This window comes from Aythya marila, assembly GCF_965140915.1.
Source record: "Aythya marila genome assembly, chromosome: 1".
In the NCBI taxonomy this organism is placed as follows: Eukaryota; Metazoa; Chordata; class Aves; order Anseriformes; family Anatidae; genus Aythya; species Aythya marila.
The window spans coordinates 108,861,817-108,882,291 of record NC_139042.1 but is presented as its reverse complement, the minus strand read 5'-3'; the positions used below and the strand labels follow the sequence as shown (position 1 = coordinate 108,882,291).

Genomic DNA, 20,475 nt, shown 5'->3' with positions numbered 1-20,475 from the left:
CAATGCCTCACAACCCTCTCAGTAAAGAAGTTCTTCCTAACATCTAACCTAAAACTCCCCTGGCTCAACTTAAGCCCATTCCCCCTCGTCCTGTCACCAGGCACGTGGGAGAACAGACCAACCCCCACCTCGCTACAGCCTCCCTTGAGGTACCTATAGAGAGCGATAAGGTCGCCCCTGAGCCTCCTTTTCTCCAGGCTGAACAAGCCCAGCTCCCTCAGCCGCTCCTCGTAGGACTTGTTCTCCAGGCCCCTCACCAGCTTCGTCGCCCTTCTCTGCATCCGCTCAAGCACCTCAATGTCCTTCTTGTAGCGAGGGGCCCAAAACTGAACACAGTACTCGAGGTGCGGCCTCACCAGAGCTGAGTACAGGGGGATGATCACCTCCCTAGCCCTGCTGGCCACACTGTTTCTTAAGCAAGCCAGGATGGTGTTGGCCTTCTTGGCCACCTGAGCACACTGCTGACTCATATTCAGCTGACTATCCACCATCACTCCCAGGTCCTTCTCCGCCTGGCAGCTCTCCAACCATTCCTCTCCCAGCCTGTAGCTCTGCTTGGGGTTATTGCGCCCCAGGTGCAGGACCCGGCACTTGGCCTTGTTGAACTTCATGCAGTTGACCTCAGCCCATCGGTGCAGCCTATCCAGATCCTCCTGCAGAGCTTTCCTACCCTCAAGCAGATCGACACACGCACCTAACTTGGTGTCATCTGCAAACTTATTGAGGGTGCACTCAATGCCCTCGTCCAGACCATCGATGAAGATATTAAAGAGGACCGGCCCCAGCACCGAGCCCTGGGGGACGCCACTAGTGACCGGCCTCCAACTGGACTTGACTCCATTCACCACGACTCTTTGGGCCCGGCTCTCCAGCCAGTTTCTAACCCAACGAAGCGTGCGCCAGTCCAAGCCAAGAGCAGCCAGTTTCTTGAGGAGAATGCTGTGGGAGATGGTGTCAAAAGCCTTGCAGAAGTCAAGGTAGACCACATCCACAGCCTTTCCCTCATCCACCCAGCGCGTCACTTTGTCATAGAAGGAGATCAGGTTCGTCAAGCAGGATCTGCCTTTCATAAACCCATGCTGACTGGAATGTAATTGCATAGAAGGCACTGGAAGATTCCTGTATATTATGTTAAAGCATATGTGCAAGTCCTTGACAGCCACAGAGTAAAAGCCAAAACTGAATGCATAAAAGAAAGGAAATTTGTTTAAGATCATAAAGCAGGTCATCATCTAAATCAGAAAATGAATCATGCATGCTTCTTTTTGGTCCCAAGATCATTAAAAGTAGTGTGGCTTGTTTTTTCTACCTAACTTCAGAAGTCCTTGTTTTCTTTAGACCTTAGCTAGCTGGACTACCAGAGCTTCTGTGGATACTTTTTGATGGAACTTCCAGTTACTGGGTGAGTAACTAAAATAAAGTATGATCCCTATTCATCTTAAGGTATTAATCAGTAAAAGCTATGTAGGAATAATCAGATTTCAGAAGAAAAATAATTTTCTAAAAAGAGTAATATGGCCATTATATGGTAACATTATTCTATGATATCATACAGTCGCTCCCTAATGTAACAATCTTCAGTTAATGGAACTAAAGTCTTAGAAAATAAGACCATCTCCTTACTTGGTATGGTGTGAGTAATAGAAAAATTTAAAATTTTTGATAAGACTTTAAGAAATGAATATTGGAAGGTAAATACAGGAGTAGAAGTGTTAATTATCTTCTAGTCACTAGAATTAAAATGGTGCTGGAAATGCACCAATTCATGCAAGACATGTGCATCACAGTCTTTTTTTCCAGAGCATTGAAATATATGTTTAATTGTAATATGAACAATACTTGCCACTACAGTTCACTGAACATTTTGTTAAGAGGCAGATCTCTATACTGTTTAAAGTGTAGCCGTCCTTGCACTTCCAATGAAAGGAGGATTAACAGAAAAGTTCTTATTGGTTCTTCTCTGCAGGAACTTACAAAGGAATATTATATCAGCTATGCAGATCTAAGTCATAGTTCTTGATTCTCTGTTGAATTACAGATTTTTTAAAAATAAATGCAACAACTTACTATAAAATTTAAGTTCAGTGCCCAAAATACCTTTCAATATGGCTAAAATTTCAGGAAGCAGAACAGAACAAGAATGTCTCTTTTTCTTTCTTTTTCTTTACAGAGAGAGTATTATTACTTCCTGAGGAAGGGTCCCGTTCTTCCACATTTTGTATCATGGAGGACTGTAAATCCCCAAGTCTTAGGAATCCACTTCTGTATGGTCTCACTTACAGGTAACTTGATTTTTACCGGGAATGTTAACCAGCCTACTAAGACTATTTCTTTAAATGAGCTATTAAGGTACATACAGTAATCTTTGAGAGAGAAAAAAAAAAAAAAAAGTCCCTCATTCTGCTGAGTATTGAAGTATTCACATTAATTACGTAAGATACAGCAAAATACTTATTTGACAGTAACATAGTGATTAGAGTATTCAGCCCTTCAGAGTCTGGATAAAAAGTCTGCTATGAGTCAAGGAGCACAATGACACCTCTACCTATCATGAAATAGCAGAATTCCACCATGTATTCTAAGGTCCTTCTTCTACTCTGGTTTTGAACTAGGATTTCACTTTGAAGTTGAAGATGCCTTTTCCTTACCTATGTCCTAGTTTGGACAAATCATGACTTTCTGACACACCAAAAAGGAAAAGGTATTAGCAAATTCTTAATTCAGTCTAATTCACAAGTTATATTTCTACAACTAATTCTACAAGTTCTGTACAATTGTCCCTATTTACATTTAGTACCAACATAATATGGAATATACCATTGATCTAGCTTATGTTAAAAAAAAAAAAAAAGTTTCTAAAGTTAGATTAGGATGCTCTTAAAAAGAAAAATCTGTAAAACTTTAATATTCCCTACATATTTCCTAGGATGCTTAACTGAAAGTACTGTCAACACTTAGCATCAAATGTCTCTGGTACATCCATTCGTACGCTTTAAGTAATAAGATGTTGCTGAAATGTTTTCAAAGACCTTTAAGTTGTTGCCCTGGGAGTATCTTTCTTACTTGTCAAAGATGGCAAAATTTTCAATGTTGAAACAATTTAAAACATTTTACAAAAATTAAAGAAAATACTAAATACAACGAGAATGACAAAAGCAGGTATTAGATATTTTACCAGTACCAGCCTTAAATTAAAAATACCTTTTCCAAACTGGTGATGGAGATATACTCAACTAGAGCATTTATGTTTGCACATTAGCACTTGCAGGGCAAACAGGTGATCAGGCCCAGTCAGCATGGGTTTATGAAAGGCAGATCCTGCTTGACGAACCTGATCTCCTTCTATGACAAAGTGACGCGCTGGGTGGATGAGGGAAAGGCTGTGGATGTGGTCTACCTTGACTTCTGCAAGGCTTTTGACACCGTCTCCCACAGCATTCTCCTCAAGAAACTGGCTGCTCTTGGCTTGGACTGGCGCACGCTTCGTTGGGTTAGAAACTGGCTGGATAGCCGGGCCCAAAGAGTCGTGGTGAATGGAGTCAAGTCCAGTTGGAGGCCAGTCACTAGTGGCGTCCCCCAGGGCTCGGTGCTGGGGCCGGTCCTCTTTAATATCTTCATCGATGATCTGGACGAGGGCATTGAGTGCACCCTCAGTAAGTTCGCAGGTGACACCAAGTTAGGTGCGTGTGTCGATCTGCTTGAGGGTAGGAAAGCTCTGCAGGAGGATCTGGATAGGCTGCACCGATGGGCTGAGGTCAACTGCATGAAGTTCAACGAGGCCAAGTGCCGGGTCCTGCACCTGGGGCGCAATAACCCCAAGCAGAGCTACAGGCTGGGAGAGGAATGGTTGGAGAGCTGCCAGGTGGAGAAGGACCTGGGAGTGATGGTGGATAGTCAGCTGAATATGAGTCAGCAGTGTGCTCAGGTGGCCAAGAAGGCCAACACCATCCTGGCTTGCTTAAGAAACAGTGTGACCAGCAGGGCTAGGGAGGTGATCGTCCCCATGTACTCGGCTCTGGTGAGGCCGCACCTCGAGTACTGTGTTCAGTTTTGGGCCCCTCGCTACAAGAAGGACATCGAGGTGCTTGAGCGGGTGCAGAGAAGGGCAACGAAGCTGGTGAGGGGCCTGGAGAACAAGTCCTACGAGGAGCGGCTGAGGGAGCTGGGCTTGTTCAGCCTGGAGAAGAGGAGGCTCAGGGGCGACCTTATCGCTCTCTATAGGTACCTCAAGGGAGGCTGTAGCGAGGTGGGGGTTGGTCTGTTCTCCCATGTGCCTGGTGACAGGACGAGGAGGAATGGGCTTAAGTTGAGCCAGGGGAGTTTTAGGTTAGATGTTAGGAAGAACTTCTTTACTGAGAGGGTTGTGAGGCATTGGAACAGGCTGCCCAGGGAAGTGGTGGAGTCACCGTCCCTGGAAGTCTTCAAAAGATGTTTAGATGTAGAGCTTAGGGATATGGTTTAGTGGGGACTGTTAGCGTTAGGTCAGAGGTTGGACTCGATGATCTTGAGGTCTCTTCCAACCTAGAAATTCTGTGATTCTGTGATTCTGTGATTGTTGTTTCATATGAAGTGTAGCGTACCTTCAAGTCTTTAGATTTTTAAATGTGTTTATTGCAAGAACTCTGTAATTCCTACTTCCCATGCTAAATGGTATAACAGAAAATGTTGAATGTACAAAACTTCCATGACAATTTCCTGTAATAATTTCCTTAATGGTTTTGCATGCTATACAGTGATTTTGTAAAATGTTTGGATCTTCTCTTTGTACCTGCCTACCATGCTTTTGTTTTGATGAAAGCAGTCCAATAATAGATATAAGCTATGTGCTGCTCAAGTAACAATCAGTACTTGAGGTATTATTGTTCTCAACTTATGGTTTAGGGAATAAAGGTTGGTTCACATCATTCTATGGAAATGGATGAAAGTGTCAAGAAGAAAACACATTTCTCTTGGTTTCCAATGTTGTTCTTAATCAGAGGATATATATATATATATTGGTCTTTAGGATATTGAAAGACCTGGCATAGAAAAATTATCACATTTTCTGACAGTAACATATAAGCTTCAGTATATACAAGGTGCATAGTGAAAGATTAATACCTTGAATTATTTTAGTTTATGACTCCTTGGAGGTTCAAAAAGATCCATGGGGGAGGTTTTTTCCTCTATTCATGGTACACATCAGTATGATATATGCTGCCTAAATCTCTGTTTCTTAAACAATATGGGGATTTTGTGTTTGTTTTATTTTCACACTGTTTGAACTTAGAAGAGTGGCCAGTACTAAAAGAGCTGGACCTAATTAAAATGATGGAAAGAAAGGGAGGCACAGAAGTTCAAACATTATTTGCCAATATAAATGCACACCTCCTATACAACATAAGACTACAACAAACATTAATAAGCCTCCAAAGCAAGCACCTCCTATCTGATTAGTTTCCATGGAACCAAATTATCAAGTGCCTATTTCAAAAACAGGGGAAATGCAATCCTTTCCCTATTCATGTTCTAAATAATTGAAAACATCCCATTAACATCATTTGACCCTAGGCCTCCACTGGAATACTTTGATTCTTATACGTGTTTTCTTTGAAGGTGATTCTCTCTCTGTAGCTTATGCTCTTATGAAAGTCTCTCCGTCTGCACTAAGAATCTGAGTTTATTGTAATGAGTTCTGTGATCCTTCTTGGACTTTCGTCTGTGTGCAAATTCTGTTAGCAGTAATAAGTAAGACACCAGTAAAGAAAGGGAAGAGTAAATCACTTGTTAGAAGTTGACTAGAAGTTAACTAGAAGTTATTTCTTCTACAGATTATTTAAAAAGCTTTAAAAGTACTACTAGGCTTTGTTTAACAATGTAATTCTGCAGCGGATCCATTAATATAAATGATGCCATTGTATCAATTTGGGAAGAGATCTATGCTTGTGTAACAGAGCCACGCTTCCCATTGTGATCAATGAGCTTCCCAAGAATGCCAGTATTTACTTTCATGAACCCTAAGCAACACCAGGAGCATGTCTTAACTACTCTCCAGTTCAGAAAACATTCGCGTAACCTCCAGATAGCTCACATTAAAAAATACAGTGTTCCACAATGGTATAACATCCATGTCATGGTTGCCAGATCATTTGGCAGAGGCACAGGAAGGAGGTTTCTTGACTCCTCCAGAGGAAATTTTGTTGTGATTTATAGGAATAACAGAATTCTCACCTTCTCAGCAAATGAGTTGTGCTTTTATGCCATGTAAAAAAATCTGCTTTGGTTGGTTCATGAGGCTAACTGCATTCTCCTCCTCTTGCCCTAACTTGCTGCATTATTTTTAACAAAAATCCCAAAAGAAATGGATCATAATATTATAGTCCTGTCCAGATGAATAGATAGGTTTTTCTCACCAAGGGCTACTATTTAAAGATGTCTTCATTGCCAGCAATTGCCACTGCCCAGAAAAGCTCATGTGTTTTCCTTTGTCACTAAAAGGGATAAAAATGTATTACACAATCACAGAATCACATAATTTCTAGGTTGGAAGAGACCTCAAGATCATTGAGTCCAACCTCTCACCTAACCCTAACAAGTCCTCCACTAAACCATATCACTAAGCTCTACATCTAAATGTCTTTTAAAGACCACCAGGGATCATGACTCAACCACTTCCCTGGGCAGCCCGTTCCAATGCCTAACAACCCTTTCGGTAAAGAAGTTCTTCCTAACATCCAACCTAAAACTCCCCTGGCGCAACTTTAGCCCATTCCTCCTCGTCCTGTCACAAGGCACGTGGCAGAACAGACCAACCCCCACCTCGCTACAGCCTCTTTTAAGGTACCTGTAGAGTTGCCCCTGAGCCTCCTCTTTTCTGCAGGCTGAACAAGCCCAGCTCCCTCAGCCGCTCCTTGTAAGACTTGTTCTCCAGACTCCTCACCAGCTTGGTCACCCTCCTCTGGACTCGCTCAAGCACCTCCATATCCTTCTTGTAGCGAGGGGCCCAAAACTGAACACAGTACTCGAGGTACTCGATTAGCACCCCACCTTCCTGTTCACTCTCAGGATCACTCTCAGACCACTCTAAGTTCTCATATATAAATGTGTGTAGAAGCATATTCTGCAAATATCTATAATGCTCAATTTTACTCAATCATTATTTATGCTCAATCTTTTTGTACAATAACCACCATTTTCTCTTTGTGCCATATTTCAAATTAGTATGACTGATTCATTACAACACACTTTTCTTCCTATATGTTTAACTAAATTGCTATCTACCTACAGCATATCTTTACCTTGTAGTGTTATTTAATGATTGCAAACCTTCTGAATATTTAAAAACTTATATAAATTGATTGGACATTTTATCATGTCAGTGAACAACAACAGTTCTAGTGCTATCATTTTAAAAATGTTATAAAAATCTAACAGTGCAATAATAAAAGATTATTGCTACCTGGTAATAAATGACTGCCAGATGATTTTTAAAGTATTTCCTGAGAAACTAATTCATTTGTTTTGTACTTGATTGTGTCTGTTTTTTTTTTTTTTTTTTTTTTTAAAAAAAAAAGCGTGTTTTCACATATCACAGACCTCTTCGTTTTTCATAGTGCTTTTTCTCTATTATTTCCTTGGAAACTTTCCATCATTTCCATGATGTAAAGACAAAATAAGCAGATATCTCTGAAGATGATGAAGATTCTGTGATTCACTGATTAATTAGGACTGGAGAAAGCATAGGATCCTTAAGGTATCCAAGGTATCTTTTTTTTTTTTTTTTTTTTTTTTTTTTTTGTCAGAAACTGTGAGATCATCTATTTCATATATGGATGGTAATCACAAAACTTTAAAAATTCAGTATTTTTACACAATTTTATTCCCATTTCTAAAACAACTACAACAAACCTAAGAAATTAGACTTAGAAAAAAAATTAAAAAAAGAGAAATTTAAAGAAATTTCCAAGGATAAACCACTCTAGTACATACAAAAATAAACATAAAATTGGCTATCCCAAATGAGATCTGAAGGAAGAGAGAGGAGTACTCTAATCAGCTCTGTGAAAGTACTCACCATTTTTAATAGCTTTTACACTTAACAGCTGCTTGTATCCTACAGCTGTGAATCAGCATTCTTCCAAATTGGGCTTCTTTTGTAAATGACAAGTAGCGTGGCTTCTGCTTGTGCCTTATTGTTTTGTAATAGGCACTCACAAAGCAAATCTACATTGATAAACTTTTGTAAATTACCCTGGGAAATACAGTATCTTCAATGCTCTCCTTCAGAATATAATGAATTACTCCTTGCTTAAAGAGATGAAAGAAGTATTTTGCATCTGACTTTATTTTATTAGTAGTATTTGTGGGAAAGACGATCTAGATCAAATGTGTCTTGTGTCATGGCAATTGCATTTCATTTCAATAAATCTGTTCAACAACACTACAAAATCAAGCTTTAAGATATTTTTTGAAATACTTTGCTTTGATAAAGGTGAATACTTCGTATCATATCTGCATGGATATTCCCATACCTTCTTTTTTTACTCCTTTAAAAGTCACTCTACAGTCAAGCAAGACTAGAACCAGCATATAGTCCCTTTGTTATCTGAGATTCTTTGATGACTATTATGTCATCCTTTATCTCATCTCTTTCAATTTAGTTTAAAACAATGCTTGTTGAAGAAGAAAGTAGTAACAGCTTGCACCAGAAAACTATAAAAACTCTCTCCTAGATACAAAACAACAAGCCAAATGCCAGTGTGGAGGAAAAAAAAAAAAAAAGCTTGATCAGTGAAATATTCCCTCTTGACACTTGTAATTCATGAGTGCCTGAACTCAAGTACCAACCTGGCAGGAAACCCTTTAAGTTACTAATTCCATAAAAATTGATTATCTGGTACTTTGTTAGAAATATTCATAGTACCTCTTTCAACATCTCAGCTATCAGTCATATCATAATCATTCACCATAATTGCTAAAAAAAAAAAAAAAAAAAGATTAATATGTGATAGAGCATAATGCATGGCTTGCAGTTTTGTGAAGGTGAAAGAGCAGATGGAGGTACACTACCAAAACTCATCAGCTCCTCTCCATTCCACTTAAAATTTGTTAAAACCTTATACTTCCTGTTGTCATGTAAAGACAACACTGATCGTTCTTACCTGCTTTGTAGTTGGTCTTAAAACTGAGAGAGAAATGTGAGCGTAATGTTGGCTATATTGGGAGACCCTGCTGAGCTAAGTGATAGAAAGAGAGGTACTCTCACCACAGTTATACGCGTGTGCCACTTCATGAAAATAATACCAGTAGCACTACCTGTGTTATTTCCCCACTGTATGGTTTTGCAGAATAGGGTCACTGGGTTCTTAGTTATCCTTTAAGTCCCATACACACAGGAATGACAAGGCAGAAATTATATTGTCATTGGCAACTCTGTTCTGTTTTCTTCAGTGATCAAGTGAACTTTGGAACTCAAGTGATGAAGCTTAGTTTCACAACTTTTATTTTGTTTAATTATTTCTGTTATGCCACTTCTTAAGAACAAGTAATCCCCATTTTGCTCACCTCTTCAGACATACACCTTTGTTCCCTTTAAGATCTTTATTATCTTACAAAGATAACTCCCTTCAACTTACTCACATGTATCCATTTTCTCAATTTTTTAATGTCACCTAAGAGAAATAAAGGAAGAAGCTAGAGAAAACAAAACAAAACAAAAACAAACAAACAACAACAAAAACTACGACAAAAAAAAACCACCAACCTTCTAAAATCCCAAAGTTTCAAGAAATGCCTAAGTCTGAGTCAGTGTATGACCTTTTGATATAACTTTCTCTTCTGTGTCCTCAGTTTCTTTTCCTTACTGCCTTCAGCTTTCTCTCGCATTTGACTTAAATTATCTTGAATATGGCTTGAGAATTGCAGCACATTCAAAACTGTTGAAGGAATAAATAAGAGCTCTGGATGTTCAGCATCCCCCTTCAAGCCTTTTTCTGACATTTCTATCAGACAGTGGGCACTGTAAAATTTTAATCTATAAAAAATCACTAAGTGTTACTATCAGGACATGAAAATCTGACTCGTTTCTTATAAATATATATCATGTTTTGAAGAAGGGCAAGCTTCTCTCCTTTGGAAAGTCCTACTAATAACCTCTATACATGTTTCTTCCAAGCTGTCTCACCTGCTTGCTAGTCATTAATTTTGGAAATAAACTACCCCTACAAACTCTTCAATAGGGAAGGACTTCTTTGACTTTCTGTCACTAGGTTACAGTGAGATGGGTTGTAACATGGGGTTTGAGCTATAAAGATGGTGTAATTTTCAGTCTCCTTCCAAGATGATACCATTTGAAATAATACCTAGTCTAAGCTAGAAAAGAACAAAGAAGATATCTTAAGTATATTTTGAAGGATGCATGGGGCTTAATGGATCTTAGTCATGTACATGAAAAATTCTTTCTGAAATTGAGACCTGATTTGGAGCTTCTCAGACACTGCATTGTCATCATTCAGCCACTCAGTCTTTATTGTCTTATTAGTGCAATGCAACATAAAGCAGTTAAAATAAATGTATTTAAAAACTTGCTTTTAGTTTTTTCTGTAAATTCAATCTTCCACTACATATTTCTTACACAGATCATCTAATATAAATTACATCCATATAGGCATTAATCCTATGAAATACAATGCAGATAAATTATTTAGTTTTTAACTACTTTTCAGTGACTGATCATTGCTTAGATTAGGAGCTTCAAAAACCTGTTAGATGAACTAACTTTTTTTTTTATGATCACCAAAGAATATTCTTCAGTGGCTTGACTGAGTCATTGTGGGCATTTCTACTGATGGCAATAGCTCATGGCCAGACATGAACAAATTGACCACACAACCTCAAAAGCCTATAGTGTGCTCTATAAGGTTCTAGCCCTTCCAGAGAGACAAAAGTTGTTAGCCCACCAGTGCTCATTAACTCCAGAATGTCACCACACTGACCCAAGCTACCATCTCCACATACAAAGTACTATGCTGTTCAAATATTTATTTGTAACTGGTTCAGAGGTGACCTTCCTGTGCTCCTCTTCCCGGTGTAGTCATTTTCTCTGTCTTTTCAGTCCTTTCCCACAAGTTGTCTCTTTCCTGTGCCTAAAAGATTATTCTTCTGAAACAATTATATTTAATGTTTATTTGCTGAACATACTATTTTTATTAAACATTCCCTCCCAAACTTCCTTTCAAACATTCTTGAGCCTCCCTTAAACACTCTACAGTGAAGTGGAATAACCTGCCCACATCATATTTTTAAAATCTCTATGCAGAATATATGAGCAACTCAGTGGATTTCCCTATAAAAGATTTTAGCGAGAAATAAATTATGTGAGATTAGATTTCACTTGTAAACCATATTTGAACATAAGCCTCCAGATGGGAAAGGTCAGGATTGTACATTAACCCTTTGAACTAGATATCCCCTTTGAAAGATGAAAGTTTGGTAGTAAATGGACCCACAAGTTTTTGAATTATTTTGCATTTAAATAATGGATTTCTTATTTTCATCCATCATTAACCTAATTGATCTCATTTAAAAATGTAAATTGTGGCACTGAACTTTCTTGTTCATAGATATTATTCTTTACTGTTTACCATAGCTATCCTTTATGTTTCATTTGTTTCACACATTCATTAATACAAAAAGCTCAAACAAGATAATTTAGCTTTTTAACATAGTGTTTACATAATTATTGAGCTAAATAATTAAATAGAATAACTTCTTATTTACTTTTCATTCAATATGAAGAGCTGTACTTGTAGGGAATGCTACATCTTTCAGTTTGCATTGTTATTATTACTATTTTTAAAACTGTCTTTTACATTGTGAAGTATGGAAATATCATTCCTTTAAGGGAGACAGAATGGAAGGTTGGTCACCACAGTACTGAAATACCACTGAGATGCTATATTGTCCACATTACTGTTCACACTGTGATTTATGGAAAACAAACAAACAAACAAAAACATAACAAACAAACAAAGAAAACTGTTTAGGGTAAACATCAGAAGAATATGTCATCACAGGTGAGTCTTTTGTGGAAACCTGAAGGTGTACAAAGACTGAACTTGTCTCAGAAGAACAGGGAGTCAACTTTAAGACCTCAAAATTTTATCATTCTCAAGAAAACAGGAATCTAGCAGAACTTCTTAACTGAAAGAGAAAAGAAGGAACATCTCTCCAGGAGAAGAGTTGACCTCCAAAGGATAGGACTATCCTATCATTGTGAGAGACAGTCCTTCTCTGTCAGAAAGATGGATCAGACTCAGGTATGTGTGTAGCTTTTCCAATATGAGCTTAGAAGGATTTTAAAAACAAACAAAACAAAACAAAACAAACAAAAACCCATCATAAATATATATGGTTCTCAGAGCTGAATCTAAGAACTCTGAAGAAGGAAGTATTAAAGCCAATGAAGGCATTAGGAGTACATCCATTTGTGGACAACTCTGCTGCTTCAATGGGAAATTTCCTCAGCCATGTGCTCAGTCTCCTTGACATATGTTATATTGTGCAATAGGATGGACCATGCCAAAGAACATTCTGCTTTATCTGTGCCATCTTGGTATTCCTGAAAGAAGGCTTAAGCTTGAGATATTGGCTACCTGCTTCAAGTTCCACAGGTCTCTGATGTACCACAATTCCCAAACACTCAAATTATACCTCAGCCACCACTTGGCTGAAATAAAATGAAGATGGGACATATTCTACCCATTTACAATACAGACCAGATGTAGTTAACCGGGAAAAATGTCCATCTCCCCTCAGAATTTATCATAGCTAAGAGATGTCCAACTTCATGTGCTTTTGTGTGAGCACACAACTGCCTCTTCTGAATTACAAAAAAAACAGCAAGTCCATAGTTGATATGGTCACCCTGAACAGTCACCAAAGATATTTAAAAATGTAACTAATTCATCAGAATTAAACAGTAAGATGTAAAAAAGCTTTTTTTTTTTTTTTTTTGCTTTTTTTTTTCCCCCTCTTTCAATAGACTGTTCTCACGTGGAACTGTCTCTTAGTCATTCCCCATAGACAAAGGGTCTAACAGTCATGACCACCATGTATGACCATTTTCTTGCCTTTTAAAAAGTAATAACTTATTTCATATAGTACTTATGAAATATTTTCATATAGTATTATGAAATAATAACTCATTTCATATATACTTCATATATTGCATATTATAATATATATAAATCATATCTTATATTTTCACTTAACACCTTCCTTTCTGAATGCAAAATAGTAGAAATAGCGTTCCAACAACAAGAAAACAAAACAAAACAAACAAACAAAACGAAACCAGCCAAGTAAAAATAACAGTTTCTCTTAGTGAGAGAATAACTCTCTTAGTGAGCATCAGCTAATGTACCTCTTTGATAAGATTACTCTGCCTTACACCAGCAAAAATTTTAAACCAATCCTGTTGTCAGAGAAACCTCCATTTGTTAATACACTAGAAATCACAGTAATACCCTGTCGTTGAACACACACACGGATGCGCACACACAATTTTCTACAAGGCTGCACAAGTACATTGCTGATTTGCTTATCTGTGGCCTCCTGCATTTGAAGTGCTTTGTTTATTTAATGCAAAATCAATAGCTGTATTTCCCAGACAATAGCCAACAATCTCTTGGAATAGCTGCCTAATTTTAAAGCCAAGTTCAGACGTTCATTGCAAAAGAATCTAATAACAACCCACAAATGAGGGAACAGCCTATCACACAAATATCATTAGAATAGCCTATAGAAACAAGTTAACTATGGCTATAGACTTGTCAGACTGACAATTCACTGCACATCTGTGTCTGCCAATATAGAATTTACTCAAAATTGCTTCTCTAGACACTTCTTTACATAACACATATTTAGCTTATTAGTGCTGTCATCTGGGAGTGTGGTCAGTTTTAGAGCAAAATTTCCCTGTGTCCGTCAGCACAAATCGCATCACAGATGCCATTTTAGAATTACGATGATTAGGTTTGAAGTTCAAATGATTTGATTTCACTTTAAAGTTTCAAAGTAGCCTCTGGGGCAGACTTACACAATTAATTTTTACTGAGGTCTGCTGGGTAATTTACTGTAGTCAGAGGATTTTTACTAAGGTAAGGTAATTACCACTGGGTAATGTTATGGCACTCTGTTCAGTAGGAAGTAACATGTTGGCTGGCTTCTGCTTGGAAAAGACCCAGAGGAAAATGAAGATGCTGCTTCTGAGACAATGAGGAAGGATGAGCAGAAGTCACTCACTTCCCAGATCTGGACCAGAAGTTGTATTTGCCGTCAAAGTGTCTTTTTAGGAGTGTGCATGAGGACTTACAGCATACAATCCTGTAAATATTGCACTGAGAAGCTTTCAAAATTCAAGTGCTGCACCTGTGATTCCTTAATACAGGAATGAAGAACACCTTATTTTAGTTTGAAAGCAGAAGTAAACAATAAAACAAAACATCCCTCTGAGATTTGTATTTACCACTTACAAGAAGCACCTCCTAATAATCAGTGGCAGCTAGGCTGACAAGCAAACTTCAGAGCAAAGCCGCAGGGGATACGAGTCTATTTTAGGCTTACTGTTGACAGTAAGGGTCAGAGGAAAAATAAACTCAGCAAGCAGTGTCATGCTACCACAAACCTCTGCTGGCCAAGCAGAAAGTAAATTATGGCTGAACCTTTCAGCACAAGAGAAACAATTGGGCCATTGGGCTGCCCTGCAGTGCACAGAGCATGACATACAGATGAACAGGCTTAAGCACAAGTGAGACATAACACAAATTACTGATAAATAAAGCTCAATAGATTGGAGAAGCTAATTATCTCACAGTCTGGACTGGGGTAGAGCATGCTCACCCCAATAGCATTGATATTATTTTAAGATCTGAAGTCTGCAAAATTAATTTGGAAAGACCTGTGAAAACAAGAACTGATCCCAATTTCCTTTAAGATACCTTTCTTTTGGTCAAGCTGTAAGTAATATAGATAATCTCCAGTTCTGGACCAGACTATTAAAAAAATAAAAGAGCAGCAGAAAGACTCAGAAAGTATTACTATTACATATGCATATATGCAAATACACACATATATAATAAAAAAAAACACTACCACTACCACCTTTTTTTTCTTAAGTTCACTTCTCAGCTCAATTTAATGTACAGTCATACTACTGGTGAAAGCTGATTTGATTGCTCTATCACACTAAAAAAAAAAACAACAACAAGATTGTGTGAGGGGAAGTATATTGCATATTGATATAACTGCTGATAGCATTACTGGCTTTAGTATTCTTAAGTGTACTTCCTATTAAAGACAAAAGCAGTTAAGCAGTTGTGTGGATTCAAAAGCATCTAGACCTCTGTGGACTCATTATAAATACCTGTTTCATATAGTCTGATTGCCTAAGACAGATTTAATTTTATTCTATCATTCAGTAGATGTAAATAAATAAAAAAAAAAGCCTGTCATTCCAAACATTATGTTGCCTTTTTTTTTTTTTTTTTTTAACCTACTGGATACAAACACAATACTGCAGTTCCTACTGTTTTTTAATTTGCTTTTATTTTTTATATATATCTTTTTTGCATTTTGATGAAGCCACATTTGTTTTGCCCACTATCAGGGGATAGTTGCTTGAAACAAAGAAGATTTTTATTATTATCATTATTATTTACTTTCAAGCATAATTATACAGGGCAGAAAACAACAGAAATAGGTAGGCAATTTATTATTGCCCTTTTTTTCTAACCTGTCATGATGCACTGGTAAGGAGCTATCTACAGATAGAATTCCTCAGATTTTAGAAAGGTGTTTAAAAGCCAAGTGCAGTTCTAGCAGGTGATACCAAATCAATTTTGTGTTCATTCTTTGGCAAACTAACATCCATCTGTACCATTCTGTTTCACCCATTTAAGATACTTGCTTATCATACTATTTCCAAGCTGTCTCCTCATTTGAAGTACACTGGAACATTTGGAACAAATGCCCTATGGAGCAATGCCACACTACTTGTGATTTTAGGCAGCGTGACTTTTGGAACTAGAGGACTTCAAATTAACAAATTCTTATGATGTTTCTCATGTTGTCCTGTTAATTCATCTGTTTTGTCAGCACTATTTTTGAACTGCTGTCAGCTGGTATTGAGGATATATTGGATCATCTCACACATTGGGTCCTGTGAGCATGACTCTTATTAATACAAGTAGGATATCTCTACCATGTTTGTATCTTATGAATTGATGGGTAAAAATCAGCTTCCAGTGACTGCAGTACCACAGCTGTGAGGGTGAGCAATAGAGGAGGACAAGCAGGAGAATAAAATCAAAGACCACAGTTCCAGTGCTATGTAAGCCATTCAAAGTCTTTGTGATTGCTCTAGCAAATCACCCTTCTGTACCTTTTCCTTCAAGGCTCTCTGCTGAACCACATCATCTTTCTCTTTTCCTAAAATTTCTTTTAAAACCTTGTCCCAGGTAAGACTGCTGAGATGTTGACCATGAAGTTGTAAGTGGTAAGGAAAAGGACAATAGACTGTTCTTAGTCTCCTTGTCACCAGTAATAAAATACTGCTTTCTCCATGGTTTTATATGGCATTCCTACCCTCTCTTTTAAACCTAAGCGTATTTTGGCACATTTCTCACTTATGTGTAATGTGTAATGATTCTATACTAGTTCTGGAGAGCATTAAATTGGTTAGTGGAAAATTAATGAAGCAACCAGGAAGGATAGAGAATAATTAATTGTGCCTTATGGCTTTTGGTAAGTTGTCATTCTGAGGGGGCAGCATAGCACATAAAGAATATCAGGGATTGTAAACACCCTGTGCAGTTTGTCCTTGTTGAAGAACTTCAGTGAATGTGCAGAAAACAGAGAAGGGTCTTGTTCAAAAAAAGAAGCAACAGGCAAAGGGAAAGATGCTCCCTGTTGGTGTTTAGTAAGATAGCATCTTGCTGCCTAGGGTGCAAAGGGAAAAACAGTGTATATTCAGGAAATTTTGTATATGACTTTTGTATATGACAGAAAGGCTTTTCTGCCTTATGTTACTCACATAAATCAGAAGCTTTCCTTTACCTTGAATCACATTATACTGCAGCCACTGTGACTCAGTTTAAACCCCCTATAAACCCCCTGTGTATCTACTGTATCATTATACTGTACCATACTGTTTTCTGTATCTACTGTGTCATTCGATTTGGTAGATCTCCTGTAGAGCCAACATCTTGAGCAGGGCACTGGAAGAAGAGCTAGCAATTTGGATGTGATAGCATGCACCAGATCAGTGGCTGATGGTGATGGCATTTAGAATTCATGGAAATAAAGCTGTTAAGGATTCACGTCTCTAGTACAGATGTCATCAGAACATTTTAGGAGAGGCAGGTGCTTAACAGTCATTTGGTGAAGAAAGGCTTTGATCTCCCTCAGTAAAGTGATGCACAGAATGTATCAGAAAATAGTTATTTTCAGTACACATACTTATGGATACTAATCCACATCTGCATCATTTCAGACTTCTTGCAGATGGCATTTTTAGCAATGCTGTCAGCTTCTATGCATGGAGTGTTTTTGCCATCACATTTTATGTATGCTACAAGTCTTAGACACTTACAGAACTATTCCTCTGTTTAGAAATAAGTTATACATGCCAGCAGTCCTTGACATGGTGTCTTGGGAACTACTGGAAACTTGTCTGCCTTATGGACAAGCTTGTCTGCTTTATAATAGGTTCCTTTGGTTACACCTACCCTAGAAACAGATCTATGAAAGGTCTCTCCCCATCACTTGTTCTGACAATATTTTGCAAATGTCTCTTTCAGCTGACAAACAAGTACAGGTGTTCTACAGAAGCCCATGTAACAGTACACTGCAGAATGGTTGATATAGAATCATAGAATCATAGAATATCCTGAGTTTGAAGGGACCCTTAAGGATCATCAAGTCCAACTCTTGACACCACACAGGTCTACCCAAAAGTTCAGACCATGTGCCTAAGTGCACAGTCCAATCTCTTCTTAAATTCAGACAGGCTCGGTGCAGTGACCACTTCCCTGGGGAGCCTGTTCCAGTGTGCAACCACCCTCTCTGTGAAGAACCCCCTCCTGACATCCAGCCTAAATTTCCCCTGCCTCAGCTTAACCCCGTTCCCGCGGGTCCTGTCACTAGTGTTAATGGAGAAAAGGTCTCCTGCCTCTCGACACCCCCTTACGAGGAAGTTGTAGACTGTGATGAGGTCTCCCCTCAGCCTCCTCTTCTCCAGGCTGAACAGGCCCAGTGACCTCAGCCGTTCCTCATACGTCTTCCCCTCAAGGCCTTTCACTTTCATATAATGCAAGTGAATATGAAAATGTCATCTGATGGTGAAAAAGATGTTCTCCTGAGTGTCTCATAATTTATAAGTGAGAAAAGTGACTTGAAGGACAACACGACTTTCTAGTAGTGCACACAGATACATAGGCAGACTCATTCAAACTTTGAGCATATCTACATCAGTATCCTATATAGACAAGTCCTAAAAATACATTTTAAAGGGCTCTTCCTCCTAGACTTTTGCTATTCCAGAATTACATAGAGTTTCATTAGCAGGATTCAAAGTTCCTGAAGCAGTCTGGCTGAAAACTTGCTTCTTTTCATACCCTTGTTTCAAGTTTTCAGATATTTTCAAGGGTAGTCTTGGACTACTATGATCGATGTTAAAGCCCTCTTTGATATTGCTACAATGATAAACAAAGAAAGACAAATGCATTTCCTCTCTACCATTTTTCAAAGCAAACCAGGAACTTAGTTCCTGGTATTTTCACTAGTAAACACTCACTAACATCTTTAGAGTTACTCCTGAAATTAAAAAAAAAAAAAAAAAAAAAAAAAAAAAAGTGACATAAAGATGTTATCAGTACTCACTGTATCAGAGATTTTTATAATTTTCCTACAATAGAAACTCTAAAACAAAACGAAGCTATAAAGGCAAGCATATATAATGTGTATTACTTACAGTGTATTTCTAGAACCTGCATTGCTATCTGAGGTGTAGAGTTTAGGGACTCATGATCTACTCTGCAACTTACAACTGCACCATCATCATTGCGATCTGCAAGGAAATCCAGTGTACTGCTGACTGTAAATGTTTTACGATTTGCATCTTCTTCTTTTAAATATTTAACATCTGAAAGAGAAAACAAGCAAACATTTTTGTTTTGAGTATTTTCAGAAAAAAAAAACAGTCCAACATCAGACAGTTACATTGTCTATCACACTTGTTGAAAAAACATACCTTTTATATCTATATTGATCCCTTTAAACCACAAGTAATTAGACTGCAGTTATTCCACAATTTTCTTCTATTATCAGAGGAGGAGATACACATTGAAATCAAAAATTTCAAAACTGGTAACATGATACTGCACTCAGAGGGCAATTTCTTTCACCATTCTCTCATTTGCTTAGGTCCAAATCTGATATAAACTGTCCCTGCAGTTCTTCAGAAAAGTGCAGTCTCCTCCCACCCCTGCTTTCCTTATGTATTCGCAGTGTCACTAAATATTAAATTTTCTATGCCAGTGCTTATAATCTTTCATAGTAATGCAACATATGAATATTACTAAAGCCATGTGAACTAAGGATTGCCTGCATTAATCCTGTGCTTACTTTATTCATTGTTTATTCTGTTTGGCTAGAATTAGGCTAATTAATGAATTAAGCTAAACCAAAGTATAGATACTAACATTGATAGAAAAAAATAGAAATAGAGCACCTCTTAGTATTTAATGTGTAAATACATAAATATGTATCTTAAATTACATCGAGATTGCATATGTCCTCTGTGTCCTAAAAAAATGAAAAACAAAACGTGAGAGGTTTCAGTTTTATAAATTATACTAAATCCCATTAGAGAAGAAGATGACCTACATAAAATTTCCATTAAAGATCAATTTTAGAAAACAAATCTTAAATGGCTTAGGTTTCTTCTAGATTAAAAATACCTCTGAAATCAGAAAGATGGCCTTTTGTCATTGTCTCCAGAAAAATGAAGACACCACATAGTTACAAAATTTCTTTTTTTGTTTGGTTATGTTGTTTTCATTTGTTTTTCCCTAAGAAATTTCCTGCATACAAGCATTTTGTTTGTTAGTTGGTTGCTAAGCTGTAAGAGATTCAATTTCTGCCAAGGTGGCAATTAATATTTAGAGATCAGAAGGTGAGAGAAATATTGACCAGGACTAAAGCAAAATTATTAAAACCAAAAAAACAAATGTCTTCACTAGTTTTTGAAGCACACATATGAGATTTTGTTCCAAGAGTTAGGTTTCAAAATGGAATAAAAACCACCTACATGTATATAGATAGCTTTCTGTTTTTAAGTAATGTACACACGCCACTGCTTACTGACTTCAGAGAGAGGACAGACAGCTCCTGAAAACATCAACAGCTTTCATTTCAGTGAGAGGCTGTGGATGCTTA

The 20,475-nt window shown here is 37.7% G+C and overlaps 1 protein-coding gene across 2 annotated transcripts in view; it reads right to left on the bottom strand.

Annotated features, from left to right (window-relative positions):
* CADM2 (cell adhesion molecule 2) overlaps positions 1–20,475 on the bottom strand; it is a gene marked incomplete at its 3' end in the record, with an annotated part of 671,230 nt that overhangs the window by 99,863 nt on the left and 550,892 nt on the right. For both annotated transcript variants that reach the window (XM_082784894.1, XM_082784893.1), the window contains one exon: positions 19,010–19,180. In XM_082784894.1, the coding sequence (XP_082641020.1) occupies positions 19,010–19,180 (171 nt within the window). The remainder of the gene's footprint in view (positions 1–19,009; positions 19,181–20,475) is intronic.